The following is a 24993-nucleotide window of genomic DNA, read 5'->3' as shown; positions in this document are numbered from 1 at the left end:
TAGCATCTTGTCCTGACAAAATAGCCTGTTTACTTTGGGAACGTTATTTTTCCAAAAATGAAAATACTGCCCCCTAGATTCAACAGGTTAACTACAGTGCCGTTAAAGACTATTTTGAAACGCATTTTGTAGGGAGACACGACATTATTTTTGAGAGAGCTAGGTTTAATATACAGGAGCAGAGTGAAACCACCGACAGTTTTATCACAGCTGTTCACAAACTACATTATCGAACAAAACAAACATTTATTGTTTAACATGGAGACCTGGGAGTGACACCAGATGATCAGAGGTAAGTGATTAATTTTAATCGCTATTTCTGACTTTTGTGACACCTCTCCTTGGTTGGAAAATGGCTGTATGGTTCTGTGGCTAGGGGCTGACCTAACAATTGTTTGGTGTGCTTTCGCCGTAAAGCCTATTTGAAACAGGACAATATGGCTGGATTTACAACAAGTTTATCTTTAAAATGGTGTATAATACTTGTATGTTTGAGGAATTTGGGGATTTTTATGGGATTATGGGATTAATTATTATTAATTATGGGATTTCTGTTGTTTTTAATCTGGCGCCCTGCAATTTCACTGGCTGTTGTCGAGGTGGGACGCACTTGTACCAGAGAGGTTAACAAGAAATTTGTGGAGTGGTTGAAAAACGAGTTTTAAGGACTCCAAACTAAGTGTGTGTAAACTTTGTGTGTGTGTGTGTGTGTGTATGTATGTATATATAAATAAGCAACCATTTAAACAACTGCATTAGCATGAGAAGTAAAAACTTGTTTTACTTACTGATCAAAAAGTGGATCTTCTCCTTCCAAACACATTTCTTCCGCGCTGGAATCAAAACTTTGGTCACCCTCAGAGTCCTCATCCATTCCTTCTGTGTCACTCTCCTGGTCAATTTCTGCAATGATATCATCAAAATGATTATACTTGGACTGAGATTTAGCTTTTCCACTCTTAGTAACCATGTTTAACTTTTTCAGACTTGAGAAGTCTGTAGAAGAGAACGAACTGCTGTGAAACGTAAACTACCGTGCATCTGGTTTCCTTTCACCAGAGAATGAACTCTGTTGTGCACAGCTCTAGCATGATGGCTGTTTGTCCTACAAACGGCGTTCACATACTGCTGGAAATCCCAGCTCATTGGCTATCTAGCTAGGTTTCAAAACGATAGGTGGTCATTGGTCCAAGACCCTTCATGGGCTAATTCAGGTCTTGTATAGCCAATATGTAATGTAGAATCATGAAACATGTTTGGTTGCCTTCTAGAGTGTCTGAGGATTGCACAGAAACCGAACTTGACCGTGTTAAGCTATGTTTGATTGCTAACAAAATTTGATTTCATAAAATTGTTTTGTTGCAAGTTGAAAGAGTCGGAATTCATGCAGAATACTGTTTACAACACGGATCGTGTTAGGATATACATGTCCTTTTGTCAATTAAAATAACATTAAATTTATCATAAATACAGTGTAGACATGTTGTAGCAGAAAATGGCTGATTATCTACATAGAGGCCCATTAATATCTACATAGAGGCCCATTATTATCTACAGAGGCACATTATCACATTATTTGTTCAAACTAAACTACAGCACTTACTATGATGAGTCAAATCTGATCCTTTCTTCTCTTCTCCTCCTCTCACAGTTCCACTCAGCCCCGTTGTTTTCCTGCAGTCCACCAGCAGCACAGACAACCTCTTCCTACCCAGCAGTAAGGTGCTACCGGGAGAGGCACGAAACGGGGACTCCGGGAGGGAGGAGGGGCTAGCGTTGTCCTGGTAACCATAAAGAGGGGACACAGACGCATATCATTATGGATGCTGAAGTCACTGTTGAAAAAGTGCTTTACAGAAGCCCAGACCAGACCCCGAGAGCAAGCTGTATGCTAGACCAGACCAAGCTGTACCATCTGGTGTTCTGATCTGGAGAGACTCTTCTCTACTTCGTCAGCATCAGGATGTTGTTGAGGCTCCCCAGAGGATCCACAATAGTCATGTCTGTCTCCTGTGTGAATGAGAACATCAAACAGATGTTAAACTTATCAACTTCTATAGCAATCACAGAGTCTTACAGGAGGAATGAATACATATCTAAAAGGGGACTAAATTAGCCACTTTAATTGTGTTTTTTTATATTGTTTGTTATCAGTGGTGTAAAGTACTTAAGTAAAAATACTTTAAAGTACTATTTAAGTATCTTTCCGGGGAATCTGTACTTTACTATTTTTGACTAATTGTACTTTTACTTCACTACATACATAAAGAAAATGTACTTTTTACTCCATACATTTCCCTGACACCCAAAAGTACTCATTACATTTCGAAGGCTTAGCAGGACAGGAAAATGGTCCAATTCACTCACTAATCAAGAGAACATCCCTGGTAATCATTACTGGCTCTGATCTGGCGGACTCACTAAACACACGTTTCAATTGTAGATTGTCAGAGAGTTGGAGTGTGTCCCTGGCTATCCGTCAATAAAATAAAAACAAACAAGAAAATGGCACCATCTGGTTTGCTTAATATAAGGAATTTGAAATTATTTATATACTTTTGATACTTCAGTATATTTTAACTTTTACTCAAGTAGTATTTTACTGTGTGACTCACTTTTACTTGGGTACTTTTCCCACCACTGTGATGCAAATGTAAAAGGGCCGTTCCACAAAATGGGTGCATTTTGCGTCCACTTTATATTTTAAGTAGAAATGCACTGTATATTATATTTTAAAACCCGGCTATACTAGAATAAGTGCACTTTAATATAGACCACATAGAGAATTCAATAAATCAATTTTTGCAGTTCCAAAAATATATGTACCAATGGCAGATTGCCCCTTAATAAACAATTCCTACAGTACTGAACAACATATTCAAGTGTAGAACTTCAGGATAATGCCCCTTTAAAAACAACTGCATAGTTTGTGCCCGTTTTTAAGACAGTACTCACTGGTGGTAATCGGATCTTCAGTCTCATTTTTCACTCCCAAAACGTCTTCATCTTTTATTGAGATATCCTCCTCTTTTACTCCAAAAGGGTCTTCCTCCTCTTTCAATTTTACGGCATCTTCCTCCTTTTTGATTCTGAAAGCTTCTACCTCTTTTTCCACTTTGACAACCTCGTTCCCATATTCCTCTTTTACTGTAATATCATCCTCTTGTTTCAATGTGATAGCCTCCTTATTCATTCTTCAAGCTTCTTTGCCTCCTTTCACCAGTTTCTTTCTCCGTCTAGATTAGTGAGTTTATGCTCCGGGAGATTAGCCTAGCGCAGTATCAATGTAACACATTTGCTAATTTAACAAGCAAATTACGTTTAAATGAACCAGTAGATATGTAAACCGAATTATGTTGAAAAAACTAAGAGTAATATACACAAGATTGGTCTAAAGAGCTCCAATGTTTCGGTTTTAGGTTTGCTAGCAAAGCACAGCGTGGTTAAATCAGAAGTCTTTTGTCGCGGTTGAAGAAGCCTCCTGTCCCGTCCACTAGATTATACGTCATGCAAGAAGCATCACCTGAAAAATTCATATCGCCATCTGCTGACTGGAGTGGGTAACGCAGACTGGAAAATATGAATTCAATGTTCAGTCTGGCAAGCAATGTCATAAGAAGTCATTTAAAAATAACCAGATGTTATGTTCTTACTTCTTACAGCCAATACTTTCCTCCAGGATTGGCCTGCCTATTAGGCAGGATTAGGTATGTATATAGACTCTCTTTTTTTTCTACTGTTTTATTGACTTGTTAATTGTTTACTCCATGTGTAACTCTGTGTTGTCTGTTCCCACTGCTATGCTTTATCTTGGCCAGGTCGCAGTTGTAAATGAGAACTTGTTCTCAACTAGCCTACCTGGTTAAATAAAAGGTGACAGATAGAATAGGGTGGCATACTCTGAGCTACTTTGACCAAGGCTCATCGCGAACAACACATAACACTTCCTATGGTGGCATATGGGCTATTTAGGCAAGTGTTGGTGTCTCCCATCTCCACAGAGGAACCCTAGATCTCTGTCAGAGTGACCATCAGGTTCTTGGTAACCTCCCAGACCAAGGCCCTTCTCCCCTGATTGCGCAGTTTGGCCACGCGGCCAGCTCTAGGAAGAGCCTTGGTGGTTCCAAACTTTTCCTTTTAAGAACGATGGTAGCCACTGTGTTCTTTGGGAACTTCAATGCGGCATATTTTTTGTTGTTGTCTCCCTTCTCCATATCTGTGCCGGCGCTCTACGGACAATTCCTTCCACTTCATGGCTTGGTTTTTGCTCTGACTTGCGCTGTAAACTGTGGGACCTTATATAGACAGCCTTTCCAAATCATGTCCAATCAACTGAATTTACCACAGGTGGACTCCAATGAAGTTCTAGAAACATCTCAAGGATGATCAATGGAAACAAGATGCACCTGAGCTCAATTTCGATTCTCATAGCAAAGGGTCTGAATACTTATGTAAATAAGTTATTTCTGTTAAAAAATACATATACATTTGTAATACTTTCTAAAGGCACTGTATGTATAAACATATTTTCCTTTGTTTTCCACTAACCCTATCACCCCTTCCCTGATTGGAGGAAACTAATGCACAACAACTTTCAGGCTTCTATGTCCAGCTTATACGTACCATGTACATTTTACAGACAATGTGTTATACAATAGTTATATTTAGTTTGTTTTTAATCCTATCCTTCAGTTACCCTAAACCTCTCCCATCTATCTCTGAAGACCATCCAGTCCTATCCTTCAGTTACCCTAAATCTCTCCCATCGATCTCTGAAGACCATCCAGTCCTATCCTTCAGTTACCCTAAACCTCTCCCATCTATCTCTGAAGACCATCCAGTCCTATCCTTCAGTTACCCTAAACCTCTCCCATCTATCTCTGAAGACCATCCAGTCCTATCCTTCAGTTACCCTAAACCTCTCTCATCTATCTCTGAAGACCACCCCGTTTGATTTCTATTTGCCATATATTTTTAACTGTGCTGTTTCACAAAAGTTCTTGACCTTTATATTCTCATAGTTTCTGCAGATAGTAAATTAAAAATAAACATGTTTGCTAAATGTATTATTATATTATTGATCAATTGACTATAATTTTTCAAATCCCCCAGTAGTGCTGTCTGCAGAGTTAGCTCCAGGTAAATGTTGCCATTCCTTCACCTGCGACCAAAAACAAGCCACATATGGACAGTACCAAAACAAATTATCTAAAATGATCAAATGATTCTGTCTCTTCGTAGCTAAATCTGCAGAGGTTCATAATTTTCTTTAACCAATTTTGGTCTTTAATTATTATTACTTTTTTTCACCTTTATTTAACAAGGTAGGCAAGTTCTCATTTACAATTGCGACCTGTCCAAGATAAAGCAAAGCAGTTCCACACATACAACAACACAGAGTTACACATGGAGTAAAACAAACATACAGTCAATAATACAGGAGAAGAATAAGTCTATATACAATGTGAGCAAATGAGGTGAGATAAGGAAGGTAAAGGCAAAAAAGGCCATGGTGGCGAAGTAAATACAATATAGCAAGTAAACAATTGGAATGGTAGATTTGCAGTGGAATAATGTGCAAAGTAGAAATAGAAATAATGGGGGTTTTATTATTATTATTATTTTTATCAATTAGTAACCAGAATGTTCTGTCTTTTCTGGTGGATTAATCTGAAATTGCAACCAACTTCCTATGGCTTTCATTGTGCATCTGTAAAACTGTGTGAGGGTTTTAGGTGACAAGCCTGATGTTGAAGAGGCTCTGTTGCACCTTCTTCACCACAGTGTGTTCTTGGGGTCCTTTAATGCTGCAGAAGTGTTTTGGTACCCTTCCCAAGAAGTAATCCTGTCTCGAAGTTCTACGGACAATTCCTTCGACCTCATGGCTTGGTTTTTGCTCTGACAGTCTCATAGCAAGGGGTCTGAATAATTACTGTTATGTAAATAAGGTATTTCTGTTTTTTATCTTTTAATAAAATAGCTTGGGTGGGCTTGGGCCCCTCTCTCAGTTTCCTGGCCATGGACCCAAAATATCGATGTTTGTTCCCCGAGCCACTTAGTTATCACTTTTGCCTTATGGCAAGGTGCTCCATCATGCTAGAAAAGGCATTGTTCGTCACCAAACTGTTCCTGGATGGTTGGGAGATGTTGCTCTTGGAGGATGTGTTGGTACCATTCTTTATTCATGGCTGTGTTCTTAGGCAAAACTGTGAGTGAGCCCACTCCCTTGGCTGAGAAGCAACTCACACATGAATGGTCTCAGGATGCTTTACTGTTGGCATGACACAAGACTGATGGTAGCACTCACCTTGTCTTCTCCGGACAAGCTTTTTTCCGGATGCCCCAAACAATCGGAAAGAGGATTCATCAGAGAAAATGACTTTATCCCAGTTCTCAGTAGTCCAATCCCTGTACCTTTTGCAGAATATCAGTCTGTCCCTCATGTTTTTCCTGGAGAGAAGTTGCTTCTTTGCTGCCCTTCTTGACACCAGGCCATCCTCCAAAAGTCTTTGCATCACTGTACGAGCAGATGCACTCATACCTACTTGCTGCCATTCCTGAGCAAGCTCTGTACTGGTGGTGCCCCGATCCCGCAGCTGAATCAACTTTAGGAGACGGTCCTGGCGCTTGCTGGACTTTCTTGGGCGCCCTGAAGCCTTCTTCACAACAATTGAACCACTCTCCTTGAAGTTCTTGATGATCCGATATATGGTTGTGTCACGACGCTGGCCTGGGGGTAGGTTTATGACAGTCATAAATACCCCCCCCCTTTTCCTCTCTCTACCCTACTGATGTGACATTTGTAAATCCCTTGGTTAACATAGAGATTCTGGGAACATCAGAATGTGGGGGGAAATGAACCATATTTTGGTAATCGGACCAGTTGAACATATGCGGTGGTACTTAATGAATATGATGTCAGTTCGATTGTTATCTGAGACATTCTCATCAATGATAGAATGACATAAACTCTACAGTGGAAAGTCTGCACATTGTAGTTATCGGATTCACATGGAATTGTTGTTCAACTTAAATGTTTGAATATAAAATTATTGGTGAAAAGATTAAATGTAATTTTAGCTTCCAAATGAGAGATTTGGGTTTTCATAAGGTTAGGGCTCTGCTCAATCAGTGGCCCGCCCCTGTGAAGAGACATGGGTTATAAAACTATGCAAACACACCCTTCTCCCTCCACTATATAAAGCCTTGACGAAAATGTAACCTCCTGTCTTGGAGACATTAGGATGACGATCCGATGTCAGAATGGTTCAGATATTAACTACAGAACGAAGCCAACCTCAGCGTGAGCTTTGGTTGCGAATGGTATGAACTTTTAACTCTCATTCACTACAGAAGTGATACCTCCTAGCCGTTGAGTTAGCAACAGCAGCTGCAAATGTGGGCTAGGAAAGAACAGACAGAGTATCCCGTCTACCACACAATGACGTTACTACAACGTTTCCCGTTCACCACCAGAGACACTCTTCAAAGGACTCTGTTGGGCAACACGGCTTTCCAGCTACCACCAACCTACTGAAGCGCAGCTCAGAGTAAATATTTATTGCATTTTCCTTTTCCAAATGGGTGATCATTTAGAATGCATAAGATACTGTATTTACAATAGCACAGCTTCTCCCTTTGTTCCTCAGACTTCCCGCTCTTCCATTCATTTTCACCCATTTTCTTTTGTGTAACCAGCTGTCATATCTGCTTTGTCCGCTAGGGACGTTTTCCTTTATGACATAATTTGTGATCAAGGTATGATTAATTATGTGTATATGTAATTCTGTGTGATTAGTTAGGTATTTAGTAAATAAATAAACCCAATGTTGTATTGCTGATTCAACTTGTTCACCAGGGTTCGTGAAGATAACCAAGAATTTACAACTTTCAGATGAGACTGAAATAAGGTGACGATTAATATTGACTGCTATTGATGTAAAATATTACTAGGTCTTTAAGAGTTTATTCGAAAGATAACTGCTCTATAAATATTATTTTGTGGTGCCCCGACTCTCTAGTTAATTACATTTACATGATTAGCTCAATCAGGTAATACTATTACAGAGAAAGGATTTTATAGAATAGCATGTTATATCACTTAATCCGGCATAGTCAAAGACACAACAGTTGATTTAGTTTCAATCTTACTGGCAGCTATATCCTTGCCTGTGAAGCCCTTTTTGTGCAAAGTAATGATGACGGCACGTGTTTCCTTGCAGGTAACCATGTTTGACAGAGGAAGAACAATGATTCCAAGCACCACCCTCCTTTTGAAGCTTCCATTCTGTTATTCGAACTCAATCAGCATGACAGAGTGATCTCCAGCCTTGTCCTCGTCAACACACTGTGTTAACGAGAGAATCACTGACATGATGTCAGCTGGTCCTTTTGTGGCAGGGCTGAAATGCAGTGGAAATGGTTTTTGGGATTCAGTTCATTTGCATGGCAAAGAGGGACTTTGCAATTATTTGCAATTCATCTGAACACTCTTCTTAACATTCTGGAGTATATGCAAATAGCCATCATACAAACTGAGGCAGCAGACTTTGTGAAAATGTATATTTGTGTCATTCTCCAAACTTTTGGCCACAACTGTACAGTGTTGGTAGGCTACCTACACGATGAGATTATTATGGATAAGAGAGATATTATTTTATTTGTCAAATGACAACCAAGCATCGATCATCATGTCACCAGAATAAGACCATCAAAATGTATTGGAAAGGAGCATCAAGCTCATCACATGTAGTTTCACCACCCTGTGAAGTTCATAACTTATTTCATCTGTAGCCTAATAAACTGCATGGTTTCCCAAGTCATAGTGGGAGGACCAATCAACATTTCATCACATGACTCCACGTTTAACTTTGATATGATGGTTATTATATAAATATTTGCGCATAAAGGAGTTTCCACCGCCATTTATCACCTATTCATTTTTACTGACACAAAAAGACCCCACCATGTAAAACAAACCAACAAATTGTCTGTCTTCATTTATAAAATTGTAAAAGCATATCCTGTTTCCATCAGCCTGGTCATTACTTTGGAAATGGTTGGATCAATATCCACCTTCATGATATGGATGAAGCCTGATTTGGAATGTCTGAGTAGTTCTATCTGATGTCATAATACACCCCTCTGATTGTGATACATTTGCTCCATTGTTTCCATGTCAGTTGGTTTCCCACTCTGATGATTTATATCTGACAGAGGGTCTTGAAATAAATAGTATGGTCACATTTTACAGATTGTGGCTCGGTATGTTGATGTAAACTATTTATTGATAATGTATTTTCCTATTCAGATTATACATCTGCATAGACTCAAACAGTATTTTAAAGTTGATTAAAAATATATATAAATTGTACACTTCTATTTTCACAATTTGAATTATTATGAATCAAAAACTCCTATAGCAACAATACACTGCAGCTTTGACATCAAGAAGAGAACTGGCTGATGGGTGGTGGTGCTACTCTATAGGTAAGGCTGTCCAATACGAATGTTCATAATGAGGGAGAAATAAAGGTGGGCTCTCCTGTCAACATGGGACTCCTGCTGCAGGTAGGCTAGCGGTTAATGGTGTTGGGCCAGTAACTGAAAGATCCCTGGTTTGAATCCCAGAGAGGACTAGGTGAAAAATCTGTCAATGTGCCCTTGAGGGCAGCAGGAGCCTCTCAATTAGTCTCTTCTGAGGGAATGTGTTGTGTTGTGTTGTGCAATTGAAGTCCAGAAACAAAGGGAGAAGGTGATAAGAGGAGAGCACATAGATGCAAGAAGGAATACAACGTGTCTGTAATGAAAGTGAACTGTGTTTATGCATGATCAGGGGCGTATTCATTCAGCCGATTCTGTTGACAAACGTTTCTTAAACAGAACACAACCAGGATAAACATACGTGAATTTGTCCAATAGAATCTCTATTTCAGCTAGATGCAGGCGAGAGTGTGCAAGGCGATATTGAATGTGTCACTGTCTGTCACCTCAACATTTTCTCTCGACCTGTGTGAACCTACATTCTAAACTTTCATTCATAAGCTAGGTTGCTACCTCATGATGAGTATACGGGAAATGTTAGTATCATGTTGTAGCCTAAACCTACCACTGTTACATTGAACAAGGTGAATGGAATATGAATGACAGTCATCCAACATGCTGTAGTAGAAATAAGGCCATGCCCATGAAAAACAAAATGGTCCTCCCTCATCTTAAACGGCACTGACCGCCACTGTTTGGATGGTGGACCATTCTTGGTACACATGGGAACTGTTGAGCTGAAAAACCCAGCAGCGTTGCAGTTCTTGACACAAACCGGTGCGCCTGGCACCTACTACCATACCCCGTTCAAAGTAACTTAAATATTTTGTCTTCCCCATTTACCCTCTGAATGGCACACATGCACAGTCCATGTCTCATGTCTCACGGCTTAAAAATCCTTATTTAACCTGACTCCCCCCTTCATCTACACTGACTGAGGTGGATTTAACTAGTGACATCAGTAAGGGATCATAGCTTTAGCCTGGATTCACCTAGTCTTTCTAAGTCATGGAAGGAGCAGGTGTTCTTAATGTTTTGTCTACCCAGTGTAAAGCACTACAGATAATCAAGTGCTATTTGCATGTGATGCATTTGTTCTGTTGTTTACAGGATGATTTGTATCTTATAGAGCGTGGCTTTAAGGGAAGAGTATGGTCACATGTAGATAAAAACGAATGTGAAAATGAACAGATCAAATGTGTATTAAAACACTACCTATTCATATATGTATTTATTCATCATCAACATATTCATATTAAGCTTCTACGTCTGTGTACAGGAACTTATTATTTGTAAGACGCAAGAGAAAATGTATCAGTTTATTGTTAAATTATTAAGACGTTCTTTCCAATACAACATGTCGTAACTAGTTTCCAAACTGCGTTACCCACTCCAGCCAGCAGATGGCGATGTGCCACTTTCAGGTGATGCTTCTTGCGTGACGTGTAATGGACTGGACGGGACGCTTCTTCAGGAACAACAAAACGGCTTCTCTTTCAACCACCTCGGTAGCCTGCTAGCCAACATAAAACCGATAGATTGACGCTTTACACCGTGTTTGTGTACATTAGCTAATCTCAGTGTTTTAAACGCATTTCTGTTGACTTATCATCTGATGACCTTTAACCTAATGTTCTTGTTCAATTTGAAAACGTGTTAAAGATTGATACTGAGGTTAGCACTAGGCTAGTCGCTAATGCTAACTAGCTAGCTAACATCCCTGACCATGAGTTCACTAAACTACTCCTCCCCTGCTAAAGAAGAGGTGGTCTGCTGGACGGAAAAAGAAGATCTGGGACTGAACATTGTCGTGGAAGATGAGGCTGTTACAGTGAAAGAAGAGGAGGCTGTTATAGTGAAAGAAGAGGAGGCTGTTACAGTGAAAGAAGAGGAGGCTGTTACAGTGAAAGAAGAGGAGGCTGTTACAGTGAAAGAAGAGGAGGCTGTTACTGTGAAAGAAGAGGAGGCTGTTACAGTGAAAGAAGAGGAGGCTGTTACAGTGAAAGAAGAGATAGCATCCTCTTCCTCTCTAAAAGGTTCTATCTCAGTAAAGGTGAAGGAGGAAGACGTTTTGGGAGTGAAAGAGGAGGATACAGAATATCAGATTAACACTAGTGAGTACTGTCTTAAACAGGGGCACAAACTATGCCGTTGTTTAACTAATGTGGGGTTTTTAAGGGGCATTCTACTGAAGTTCTACACTTTAATAAGTTTCGTACTCTATAAATTGTTAAATGTAAAATCTGCATTTGGTACATATATTTTGGGGACTTAGATTTAGATTTATTGAATTCTCCATGTGGTCTACATTAAAGTGCACCTCATCTAATGTAACAGTCTTTTAAAATTCAATATTGGTGCATATTTTCTACTTAAAAGATCAATGGGACGCAAAAGCCAACCAATTTGTGGAACGAGCCTTTTACATTTGCATCACAAACAATATTTTCGGAAATCATGATGAAAGTGGCCATTTTAGGCCCTATTTAGACATATTAATGCCTCTTGTAAGACCCTATGATTGCAATAGAAGATCATAAGTTTACAATCGGTTTCATGTTCTCGTCCACACAGGAGAGAGACATGACTATCCTGGATCCTCTGGGGAGCCTCAACAATATCCTGATGCTGACGAGGCAGAGAAGAGTCTCTCCAGATCAGAACACCAGATGGTACAGCTTGGTCTGGTCTAGCATACAGCTTGGTCTGGTCTAGCATACAGCTTGCTCTATCGAGGGCTGGGCTGGGTTTCTGTAAAACACTTTATGACAACAGTGATATCAGCATCCATAAAGATATGTGTCTGTGTCCCCTCTTTATGGTTACCAGGACAACGCTAGCCCCTCCTCCCTCCCGGAGTCCCCGTGTCGAGCCTCTCCCGGTAGCAACTTACTGCTGGGTATGAAGAGGTTGTCTGTGCTGCTGGTGGACTGCAGGAAAACAACGGGGCTGAGTGGAACTGTGAGAGGAGGAGAAGAGAAGAAAGGATCAGATTTGACTCACCGAAGTAAGTGCTGTAGTTTAGTTTGTACAAATATAATAGATCTGCCCACTGGTATCTGTTACCAGGACAACCAGCAGAGTTCTGTTAGTTGACAGGAAGATAGACTGGTGGATATGGATGTTATGAATATCATAACACTGAAAAAGGATTCTGCCAATGAAAAGAGAGAAACCAATAGACCATATAAAAAGTTAGCTTTAGACGGAAAGTCTCAAGATGATCTGATGTAAGGTGCAAATTTTACAAAACTTGTCCTAACAACATTATGGATGTGACATTGCCTGTCCCAGTGAACCCCCCCCCCCCCCCCATCATTACAAGACTTTTGAAGCGGCAGACAAAACTCCAGACACTTCAATGTGTTCTGCATTGCTTCATTAACGTCTGATCTACAGAACGTGTTAAACATGCAAATGTACAGTTGTAGTCGGACGTTTACATACACCTTAGCCAAATACATTTATACTCAGTTTCACAATTCCTGACATTTAATCATAGTAAAATTTCCCTGTTTTAGGTTAGTTCACCATTTTATTTTTAAGAATGTGAAATGTCAGAATAATAGTAGAGAGATTTATTTCAGCTTTTATTTCTTTCATCACATTCCCAGTGGGTCAGAAGTTTACATACACTCAATTCGTATTTGGTAGCATTGCCTTTAAATGATTTAACTTGGGTCAAACGTTTCATCTCTAGGAGACCGAACGTGTCTCCTTCCTGAGCGGTATGAAGGCTGCGTGGTCCCATGGTGTTTATACTTGCGTACTATTGTTTGTACAGATAAACGTGGTACCTTCAGGCGTTTGGAAATTGCTCCCAAGGATAAACCAGACTTGTAGAGGTCTACATTTTCTTTTCTGATGTCTTGGCTGATTTCTTTTGATTTTCCCATAATGTCAAGCAAAGAGGCACTGAGTTTGAAGGTAGGCCTTTGAAATACATCCACAGGTACACCTCCAATTGGCTCAATTGATGTCAAAAACGTTTCAAGCTGTGGAGTGAGTTTAAAATAAACCAGTTGGACAGCTCCATCTGTGACGTTTCAAGCTGTGGAGTGAGTTTACGGCACGTTCTCACCTCCGTTACACATGTTCAGGTTGACTATCCCATGGAATCGACCATATACACTACCAGTCAACTACTCATTCAAGGGTTTTTCTTTATTTTTACTATTTTCTACATTGTAGAATAATAGTGAAGATATCAAATCTATGAAATAACACTTATGGAATCATAGAGTAACCTAAAAAGTGTTCAACATTAGGCCACACCTGTCAGGTAAATGGATTATCTTGGCAAAGGAGAAATTTTAACTAACAAGGATATAAACACATTTTGCACCGAATTTGAGAGAAATAAGCTGTAGTGCGTATGGAAGAATTCTGGGATATTTCAGCTCATGAAACATGGGACCAACACTTTACATATTTATAGTTTTTGTAACATCTACCCCAAATATTTCATTCTTTTTTACTTTTCCCAAAATATCATGAAATGAATGATAGTCCAAATGTGTGAACGTCAAAATTAGAAATTGGTTTTAACAGCAATGTGTCGAACCCTTTCAACAACGGGGAGATGTTACTGATGTGCTTTGTATCTTCCACGTAAAAACAAGTTTTGGACTTCCACTTTAAATGACTATAAATGACTACTAAATGTTTAAGGAAGTGTGTAGGTCACATTCTGTATCATACAGCTATGACGGTTATATATTTACAACCACCTGCTTGATAGGAATCCAGCGATGTCTGTGTCTTGAGTGTCATAGGACTGTCTAGTGTTTTGTGTTCTGACTAGTAAAACAGAAATACAAATAAGTCTTGTAAACAGTAATTACCAGGATGCTCTACAACATTTGTTTTAAAATCACACAAAAATGGTTTTAAATTATGAAATGTTTGAAAGCTGGCCTCAGGTTATTGAGGGATCTGATTTGGTTTAAAGTTCATAGCAAGGCAGTTTTATCATGTGGAGATTTCATTCTGCTCTGTCTTAAAAATAAACTCTGTCTTTGGCAGGAGGAAAACCAAACTTGGACGAACCAAAGACGTCCAAACCAGCAAGTCAACACCTCTGCTCCCAGATTGGAAAGAGTTTTACCAAGTCAGGAAGCCTGAAAATACATGAGGGAATACACACAGGGCAGAAGCCCTTCCTTTGCTCCCAGTGTGGGAAGAGTTTTAAGCGGTTAGACACCCTCAAAGCTCATGAGCGTATACACACAGGGGAGAAGCCTTTCCATTGCTCCCAGTGTGAGAAGAGTTTTAAGCGGTTAGACACCCTCAAAGCTCATGAGCGTATACACACAGGGGAGAAGCCTTACAAATGCTCAGACTGTGGGATGGCATTTTACTCATCACACTCACTTAAAAGTCACGTGAGAATTCACACAGGGGAGAAGCCTTTCCACTGCTCTCAGTGTGAGAAGAGTTTTAAGCGGTTAGACACCCTCAAAGCTCATGAGCGTATACACACAGTGGAGAAGCCTTTCCATTGCTCCCAATGTGGGAAAAGTTTTAAGCGGTTACTCACCCTCAAAGCTCATGAGCGTATACACACAGGGGAGAAGCCTTTCCATTGCTCCCAGTGTGGGAAGAGTTTTAAGCGGTTAGACACCCTCAAAGCTCATGAGCGTATACACACAGGGGAGAAGCCTTACAAATGCTCAGACTGTGGGAAGATATATTACTCATCACACTCACTTAAAAGTCATATGAGAATTCACACAGGGGAGAAGCCTTACCTCTGCTCCCTATGTGGAAAGAGTTTTAGTCACTTTGGAAACATGAAAGCTCATGAGCGAATACACACAGGGGAGAAGCCTTACCACTGCTCCCAGTGTGGAAAGAGTTTTAACTATTCAGGAAACCTAAAAGAGCACATGAGACTGCACACAGGGGAGAAGCCTTACAAATGCTCAGACTGTGGGAAGACCTATTACTCTTCACAGTCACTTAAAATTCATGTGAGAATCCACACTGGGGAGAAGCCTTACCTCTGCTCCCAGTGTGGAAATAGTTTTAGTCACTTAGGAACCCTGAAAGTTCACCAGCGACTACACACAGGGGAGAAGCCTTACCACTGCTCCCAGTGTGGAAAGAGTTTTGGCCAAGTAGGAACCCTGAAAGCTCATGAGCGAATACACACAGGAGAGAAGCCTTACCACTGCTCCCAATGTGGAAAGCGTTTTAACCATTCTGGAAAGCTGAAAAAGCACGTGAGAATTCACACAGGAGAGAATAATTACTTCTCCTTGACTTCTTAAAATGCATCAGAGAACATACACAGTGCTCCCAGTGTCTTTAATTGTTGACTGAGAATGTGTTTGCTTGTTTATACCATATGAATTTAAATTGTACAATGTATACTCAAAAATATATTTGTGTGTTTTTATTAGAAAACATGAATTGAATATGGAGTACAGTGGTTCGTCCTTTAAAAGTTGCAGCGTACTGCAGCACAGCTTGCATGGTGCCACAGAATTCTATGGCATGTTATTTACGTGTCAACCACTGTCACCAATAATGCTAGTAAGTGCTAGTTTGACCACCAGAGGGCATCTTTGAGAAGCATTTGATTGCCTTCAATAGTGGCTGTACTAGAGAATTTAAAACTTGTTTTTGTAAGAACAATGTAAATGGGACTGATATCAAGAAATGTTTCTTTAATAATTTGATTAACCTGAACCCAGTTTCGCTAGCGGAACCCCTCGCCAACAGCCAATGAAATTTCAGCCAAATAAAAATCAATAGAAATCTCATAAATCAAATTTCTCAAACATACAAGTGTATGTGCGGCAGGGTAGCCTAGTGGTTAGAGCGTTGGACTAGTAACCGGAAGGTTGCGAGTTCAAACCCCCGAGCTGACAAGGTACAAATCTGTCGTTCTGCCCCTGAACAGGCAGTTAACCCACTGTTCCCAGGCCGTCATTGAAAATAAGAATTTGTTCTTAACTGACTTGCCTGGTTAAATAAAGGTAAAAAAAAAAAAAAAAAAAAAGATATAATTCTCGTTAATCCAGCCACAGTGTCTGATTTCAAAAATGCTTTACAGCGAAAGCTCCACAAACGATTATGTTAGGTCACCACCAACTAACAGAAAAACCCAGCCATTTTTCCAGCCAAAGAGAGGAGCCACAAAAAGCACAAATAGAGATAAAAATGAATCACTAACCTTTGATGATTTTCATCAGATGACAATCATAGGACTTTATGTTACACAATATATGTATGTTTTGATTGATAAAGTTCATATTTATTAAAAAAATCTCATTTTACATTGGCGCGTTACGTTCAGTAGTTCCAACATGCGGTGATTGTGCAGAGAGACACATGAATTCACAGAAATACTCATTATAAATGTTGATGAAAATACAAGTGTTATGCATGGAACTTTAGATACACTTCTTCTTAATGCAACCGCTGTGTCAGATTTCAAAAAAACTTTACGGAAAAAGCATACCATGCAATAATCTGAGTACGGAGCTCAGAGCCCAAACCAGCCAGAGAAATATCTGCCATGTTGGGTAGTCAACATTAGTCATAAATAGCATTATAAATATTCACTTACCTTTGATGATCAGTTCCACAATAAATGCTTGTTTTGTTTGTTAATGTCCATCATTTATGACCAAATAGCTTATTTTCTTGGGGCGTTTGGTAAACAAATCCAGTTGGACGAAAAGTTCAAAAAGTTATATTACAGGTCGAAGAAACTTGTAAAAACTAAGTACAGAATCAATCTTTAGGATGTTTTTATCATAAATGTTCAATAATGTTCCAACCGGAGAATTCCATTGTCTGTAGAAAAGCAATGGAAAACAAGCTAACTTTGTCATGAACGCGCGTGGTCAGCTCGTGGGACTCAGGCAGACCTCTGACTCATTCCCCTCTCATTCAGCCCCACTTCACAGTAGAAGCATCAAACAAGGTTCTAGAGACGGTTGACATCTAGTGGAAGCAACATGACCAATATCCCACTGTGTATTCGATAGGGGTGAGTTCAAAAACTACACACCTCAGATTTCCCACTTCCTGTTTGGATTTTCTCTCAGGTTTTTGCCTGCCATATGAGTTCTGTTATACTCACAGACATCATTCAAACAGTTTTAGAAACTTCAGAGTGTTTTCTATCCAATACTAATAATATGCATATATTAGCATCTGGGACTGAGTAGGAGGCAGTTCACTCTGGGCACTCTATTCACTCTATTAATCCAAAAATGAAAATGCTGCCCCCTATCCCAAGAAGTTCATATTATGGTGTTTAAATTACAAAGAAAACTAAAAACCCTCTGGGTTTCCGTAAGGATGGAAAATATGGCCCTGTACAACGTGACGGTCTGGAGTAGGCTACAGTACTGGGCTATTTAGCTAAAGAATCCCCGTGTCGTGCTGGCACACCGGAGAACGAGGTTCAATTCCCAGACGTGGAGGAAGGAGTAGGCTGTTCTTGTAAATAAGAATTTGTTCTTAACTGACTTGCCTAGTTAAATAAAGGTTACACTAAGAACATAACATTTCTACACCATAATTGTATAATTGTAGTCTAACCAATACCCAAACGGAGAAAACAATCTAATTCATTTATCAAGACCAGTCCCCATGCTTGTCTCAGAGCAGCGCGAAACAGTGCTAAAATAGTTGGAGGCTTTTGCTTCAAATCCTATTGGTTCTAATCCTATTGCTTCTAGCTTCAATATGCTCTTTAAATAAATAAGACCTACACCACTTTAAACAGCACATTACTCAACACTAGTGAGACTCATGTCAGTAAATTGAAAAATATGACCTGACTCTCCGCCAATAATTACATATAGAGGATTCTAAATTAAAACCAAAAGCCGCCGCATTGGTCTCCCAGTGACGGCCGGCGCGGGTATCGAACCTGCATCAGAGAGGTGTTGGTGAAGGTATATTGTCCTGATAATAGCACATAATGGGCTATTAAAATACTGTACGTGGTGTCCAGCTCAGGATAACCAAAATATTTCTTTATTAAAGACTATCAGAAAGAATGTTGATACTTATTTATTTTGATCCAAAGCCATGGATGAGTGAGTCACTCAGCTATATGTAGGTGCCCGGCTACATGACTGTGCCATCAACTTGATAGGATATAACGATATTTTGGAGGTTATTTTGTTTTCAAAAAACGAAAGTGACCGATTGTAATCTGAATAAAGGCCAAAACATGTATTTCTGTTTTTAGAGGGAGAGAAACGCTGGGCCAGTTGTGCTCCGCCCTGTGGGACTCCCAATCACAGTCAGATGTGATACATAACAATACTTTTTGCTGTATTATTTGTTTGGTCTTTTCTGGTGGATTAAACTGAAATTTCAACCAATCACGGCCAGTTGTGATACAGCCAACCTAACTAAGAAATACATTTGAAGATAGAAGTCTCCCCCTATCCTCCTCCTAGGCAAGTCTATTGTCCAGCTTCTTGCTAATAGCCATAATGGCGCTGTACGACATGACCGTGTGTGTTTTGAAAGAGTGTTTTCCATTTAGCAACAATTTGTTTACCTTCATTAGACAACTTTGTTCCAATATTTCTGTCATTCAGTGATATTTATTCCCATAGTAGTTCGTTATGGATCCATAACTAAATAAACATATGCATTTTGAAAGAGGATTTGTATCATTGTTAAAGAAAGCATAAAGATGTTGACGAATATATACTGTACTGCTGTTTTGAGTTAGAAATGTAACACTTAAGAATCGAATACATTGCAGGTAGGGGGATGTTCACACCTACAGTAGCCGGGATATAAAGAGTCTATTGTCCTGCTAATCGGGCTACAAGTGTTTGAAAACCTGTTTTGAAAATGCCACCACTACTGTAATTTTCATTTTTTATTTTACCTTTATTTAACTAGGCAAGTCAGTTAAGAACAAATTCTTATTTTCAATGACGGCCTAGGAACTGTCTGTTCAGGGGCAGAACGACAGATTTGTACCTTGTCAGCTCGGGGGTTTGAACTTGCAACCTTCCAGTTACTAGTCCAACGCTCTAACCTAGGCTACCCTGCCGCTCCAGCATCTTGTTTACATTCTTTATTTTAACCACGTCACAAATCATTTGTATCTACCTTTCCAATTGCTTTTAGAGTTTGGGATTTACAAATGTGCACTTTTCATATAATTTTTTGTTAAATCCAGTTTGAATTTAAGTATAACTTTTGACTGACGCCTTTAATGAGAGGTCTACTGCTTTAATATTGAATAATATCTGCCCTCCGAATTAATATCTAAGGGGCATTTTTCACACCATTATTAGTTACATTGTTTTAGTTTGAACGTGCAGACAGGCTCTAAGAACAGCGGGAGCGTTTCCCTAGTCAGCGCCATTATGAATGCAATGCCCCTTAAAGTGTTGCTCTGTGCTACCCAGTGGAGTGGGGTGGGGTGTGGTGGGGGTCCAACCCCCTTCCTCCTTCTCCCTTTCCCATACGGTGTTACAGTGAAAGACGAGAAAGAACCTTTCAGAATGGAAGAGGTGGCTGTTATCGTGAAAGAACCTTTTAGAGAGGAAGAGGATGCTGTCTCAATAAAAGTGAAGGAGGAAGACGTTTTGGGAGTGCAAGAGGAGGATACAGAATATCAGATTAACACCAGTGAGTACTGTCTTAAACAAGGGCACAAACTGTTGTTGAACTAATGTGGGGTTTTAAAGGGGCATTCTACTGAAGTTCTACACTTGAATATGTTGTTCAGTACTGTATAAATTGTTTAATTGTCAATCTGTCGTTGGTACATACATTAGATTTTTTGGATGCCTACAAATCTGGATCCCTACAAATCAGCAGGACCAGACAATCTGGACCCTGTCTTTCTAAATATTATCTGCCAAGTGTTCCAATCCCTATTACCAGCCTGTTCAACCTCTCTTTCGTATCGTCTGAGATCCCCAAAGATTTGAAAGCTGCTGCGGTCAACCCCCTCTTCAAAGGGGGAGACACTCTAGACCCAAACTGTTATAGACCTATATCCATCCTGCCCAACATTTCTAAAATCTTCAAAAGCCAAGTTAACAAACGATCACCGACCAGTTCGAATCCCATCGTACCTTCTCCACTATGCAATCTGGTTTCCGAGCTGGTCATGGGTGCACCTCAGCCACGCTCCAGGTCCTAAACGATATAATATCCGCCATCGATAAAAGACAGTACTGTGCAGCCGTCTTCATCGACCTGGCCAAGGCTATCGACTCTGTCAATCACCGCATTTTTATCGGCAGACTCAATAGCCTTGGCTTCTCAAATGACTTCCTCGCCTGGTTCACCAACTGCTTCTCAGATAGAGTTCAGTGTGTCAAATCGGAGGGCCTGTTGTCCGGACCTTTGGCAGTCTCTATGGGGGTGCCACAGGGTTCAATTCTCGGGACGACTCTTTTCTCTGTATATATCAATGTCGCCCTATTGCTGCTGGTGACTCTCTGATCCCCCTCTACTCTGACGACACCATTCTGTATACATCTGGCCCTTCTTTGGACACTGTGTTAACAAATCTCCAAACGAGCTTCAATGCCATACAACACTCCTTCCGTGGCCTCCAACTGCTTTTAAATGCTAGTAAAACTAAGTGCATGCTCTTCAACCGATTGCTGCCCGAACCCGCCTGCCAGACTAGAATCACTACTCTGGGCGGTTCTGACCTAGAATATGTGGACAACTACAAATACCTAGGTGTTTGGTTAGACTGTAAACTCTCCTTCCAGACTCACATTAAGCATCTCCAATCCAAAATTACATCTAGAATCGGCTTCCGATTTCGCAAGAAAGCCTCCTTCACTCATGCTGCCAAACATACGCTCGTAAAACTGACTATCCTACCGGTCTTTGACTTTGGCAATGTCATTTACAAAATAGCCTCCAACACCCTACTAAGCAACCTGGATGTTGTCTATCACAGTGCCATCCGTTTTGTCACCAAAGCCCCATATACTACCCTACATATTTGTCGCCAAACCCACTGGCTCCAGGTCATCTATAAGCCTTTGCTAGGTAAAGCCCAGCCTTATCTCAGCTCACTGGTCACCAAAGCAACACCCACCCATAGCACACGCTCCAGCAGGTATATTTCACTGGTCATTCCCAAAGCCAACACTTCCTTTGGCTGCCTTTCCTTCCAGTTCTCTACTGCCAATTTGTTTATGTGTAACTCTGTGTTGTTGTTTTTGTCGCACTGCTTTGCTTTATCTTGGCCAGGTCGCAGTTGTAAATGAAAACTTGTTCTCAATTAGTCTTCCTGGTTAAATATAGTTAGTTAGTTCCTGGTTAAATATAGTTAGTTAGTTCCTGGTTAAATATAGTTAGTTAGTTCCTGGTTAAAAAAAGGTTAAATAAATGCAAATAAAAAAATACCTTCATGAGGTTCTATAGCAGCAAGGATCTGACACCTCCAGAGGGCTTGATGGCTCAATCCACCAGAGGTCTGGCTACAACATATACATTGTTTAAAGGCATCTCTGTTCAAGAGATCTGTAATGATGCATGTTGTGGTGATGAACCTTCATGAGGTTCTATAGTAGCAAGGATCTGACACCTCCAGAGGGCTTGATGGCTCAATCCACCAGAGGTCTGGCTACAACATATACATTGTTTAAAGGCATCTCTGTTCAAGAGATCTGTAATGATGCATGTTGTGGTGATGAACCTTCATGAGGTTCTATAGCAGCAAGGATCTGACACCTCCAGAGGGCTTGATGGCTCAATCCACCAGAGGTCTGGCTACAACATATACATTGTTTAAAGGCGTCTCTGTTCAAGAGATCTGTAATGATGCTTGTTGTGGTGATGAACCTTCATGAGGTTCTATAGTAGCAAGGATCTGACACCTCCAGAGGGCTTGATGGCTCAATCCACCAGAGGTCTGGCTACAACATATACATTGTTTAAAGGCGTCTCTGTTCAAGAGATCTGTAATGATGCATGTTGTGGTGATGAACCTTCATGAGGTTCTATAGTAGCAAGGATCTGACACCTCCAGAGGGCTTGATGGCTCAATCCACCAGAGGTCTGGCTACAACATATACATTGTTTAAAGGCGTCTCTGTTCAAGAGATCTGTAATGATGCATGTTGTGGTGATGAACCTTCATGAGGTTCTATAGTAGCAAGGATCTGACACCTCCAGAGGGCTTGATGGCTCAATCCACCAGAGGTCTGGCTACAACATATACATTGTTTAAAGGCATCTCTGTTCAAGAGATCTGTAATGATGCATGTTGTGGTGATATACCTAGACAGGTATTACCAGTACAGAGTCAATGTGGAGGCTGTATACAGGTATTACCAGTACAGAGTCAATGTGGAGGCCATATACAGGAGGTACCGGTACAGAGTCAATGTGGAGGCTGTAGACAGGTATTACCAGTACAGAGTCAATGTGGAGGCCATATACAGGAGGTACCGGTACAGAGTCAATGTGGAGGCTGTAGACAGGTATTACCAGTACAGAGTCAATGTGGAGGCCATATACAGGAGGTACCGGTACAGAGTCAATGTGGAGGCTATATACAGGTATTACCGGTACAGAGTCAATGTGGAGGCTGTATACAGGTATTACCGGTACAGAGTCAATGTGGAGGCTATATACAGGTATTACCGGTACAGAGTCAATGTGGAGGCTAAATACAGGAGGTACCAGTACAGAGTCAATGTGGAGGCTAAATACAGGTATTACCAGTACAGAGTCAATGTGGAGGCCATTTACAGGAGGTACCAGTACAGAGTCAATGTGGAGGCTGTAGACAGGTATTACCGGTACAGAGTCAATGTGGAGGTTGTATACAGGTATTACCGGTACAGAGTCAATGTGGAGGCTATATACAGGTATTACCGGTACAGAGTCAATGTGGAGGCCATATACAGGTATTACCGGTACAGAGTCAATGTGGAGGCCATATACAGGTATTACTGGTACAGAGTCAATGTGGAGGCTATATACAGGAGGTACCAGTACAGAGTCAATGTGGAGGCCATATACAGGAGGTACCAGTACAGAGTCAATGTGGAGGCTGTAGACAGGTATTACCGGTACAGAGTCAATGTGGAGGCTATATACAGGAGGTACCGGAACAGAGTCAATGTGGAGGCTATATACAGGTATTACCGGTACAGAGTCAATGTGGAGGGTATATACAGGAGGTACCGGAACAGAGTCAATGTAGAGGGTATATACAGGAGGTACCGGAACAGAGTCAATGTGGAGGGTATATACAGGAGGTACCGGAACAGAGTCAATGTGGAGGGTATATACAGGAGGTACTGGAACAGAGTCAATGTGGAGGGTATATACAGGAGGTACCGGAACAGAGTCAATGTGGAGGGTATATACAGGAGGTACCAGTACAGAGTCAATGTGGAGGCTGTAGACAGGTATTACCGGTACAGAGTCAATGTGGAGGCTATATACAGGAGGTACCGGAACAGAGTCAATGTGGAGGCTATATACAGGTATTACCGGTACAGAGTCAATGTGGAGGGTATATACAGGAGGTACCGGAACAGAGTCAATGTAGAGGGTATATACAGGAGGTACCGGAACAGAGTCAATGTGGAGGGTATATACAGGAGGTACCGGAACAGAGTCAATGTGGAGGGTATATACAGGAGGTACTGGAACAGAGTCAATGTGGAGGGTATATACAGGAGGTACCGGAACAGAGTCAATGTGGAGGGTATATACAGGAGGTACCGGAACAGAGTCAATGTGGAGGGTATATACAGGAGGTACCGGAACAGAGTCAATGTGGAGGGTATATACAGGAGGTACCGGAACAGAGTCAATGTGGAGGGTATATACAGGAGGTACCGGAACAGAGTCAATGTGGAGGGTATATACAGGAGGTACCGGTACAGAGTCAATGTGCGGGGACACAGGTAAGTCGAGGAAAAATACTACTCCTATTACAGATCCAAGTGGTAAAGATTCATATGACATCCATTGTTGAAGGACTGTAGCATCTAATGATGAAACATGTAGCATCTCCACAGAGGAGCTCTGTCATGATTGTAGCAGGTTTACTAACAAGTTACTTATATTAGCTGTGTTGACTTTAGCTAATATGGTGACAACGATGTAGGCTGTGTGTAGCAGATATGAAATGGTTTGGTTTGGAAAGGTTTTAACTCCTGGTCACCTACAGCTGATGTGTTGTGCATTGACGTCCACAAGCGAAGGGAAAAGGTGAGCGAATTGATGTGAGAGGAAATACAACGTGGCAGTTGTGAAAGTGAACTGTGTTTACGCATCATCAGGGGTGAATTCATTTAGCCGATTCTGTTGCATGTGATGCATTTGCTCTATTGTTTACAGTATGATTTGTATTGTATAGAGCGTGGCTTTAAGGGAAAAGTATGGTCACATCTAATAAAAACGAATGTGAAAAATGAACAGAGTATTAACACAAATGTGTTTTAACACACTACCTATTCG

The 24993-nt window shown here is 40.6% G+C and overlaps 1 protein-coding gene across 2 annotated transcripts in view; it reads left to right on the top strand.

Annotated features, from left to right (window-relative positions):
• LOC139370044 (zinc finger protein 345-like) overlaps positions 1–24993 on the top strand; it is a 637497-nt gene that overhangs the window by 81271 nt on the left and 531233 nt on the right. The window contains exons 1-4 of one of the 2 annotated variants that reach the window (XM_071109348.1): positions 11136–11657; positions 12118–12215; positions 12373–12550; positions 14569–16256. In XM_071109348.1, the coding sequence (XP_070965449.1) occupies positions 11270–11657; positions 12118–12215; positions 12373–12550; positions 14569–15815 (1911 nt within the window). In that variant the 5' untranslated portion in view covers positions 11136–11269 and the 3' untranslated portion in view covers positions 15816–16256. Of the gene's footprint in view, positions 1–11135; positions 11658–12117; positions 12216–12372; positions 12551–14568; positions 16257–24993 lie in introns of those variants that run through there. The other variant, XM_071109346.1, reaches the window with a different exon arrangement.

The sequence above is a fragment of the Oncorhynchus clarkii genome, chromosome 17, assembly GCF_045791955.1.
Source record: "Oncorhynchus clarkii lewisi isolate Uvic-CL-2024 chromosome 17, UVic_Ocla_1.0, whole genome shotgun sequence".
Classification (NCBI taxonomy): Eukaryota; Metazoa; Chordata; class Actinopteri; order Salmoniformes; family Salmonidae; genus Oncorhynchus; species Oncorhynchus clarkii.
This window is presented reverse-complemented; position numbering and strand designations above follow the sequence as displayed.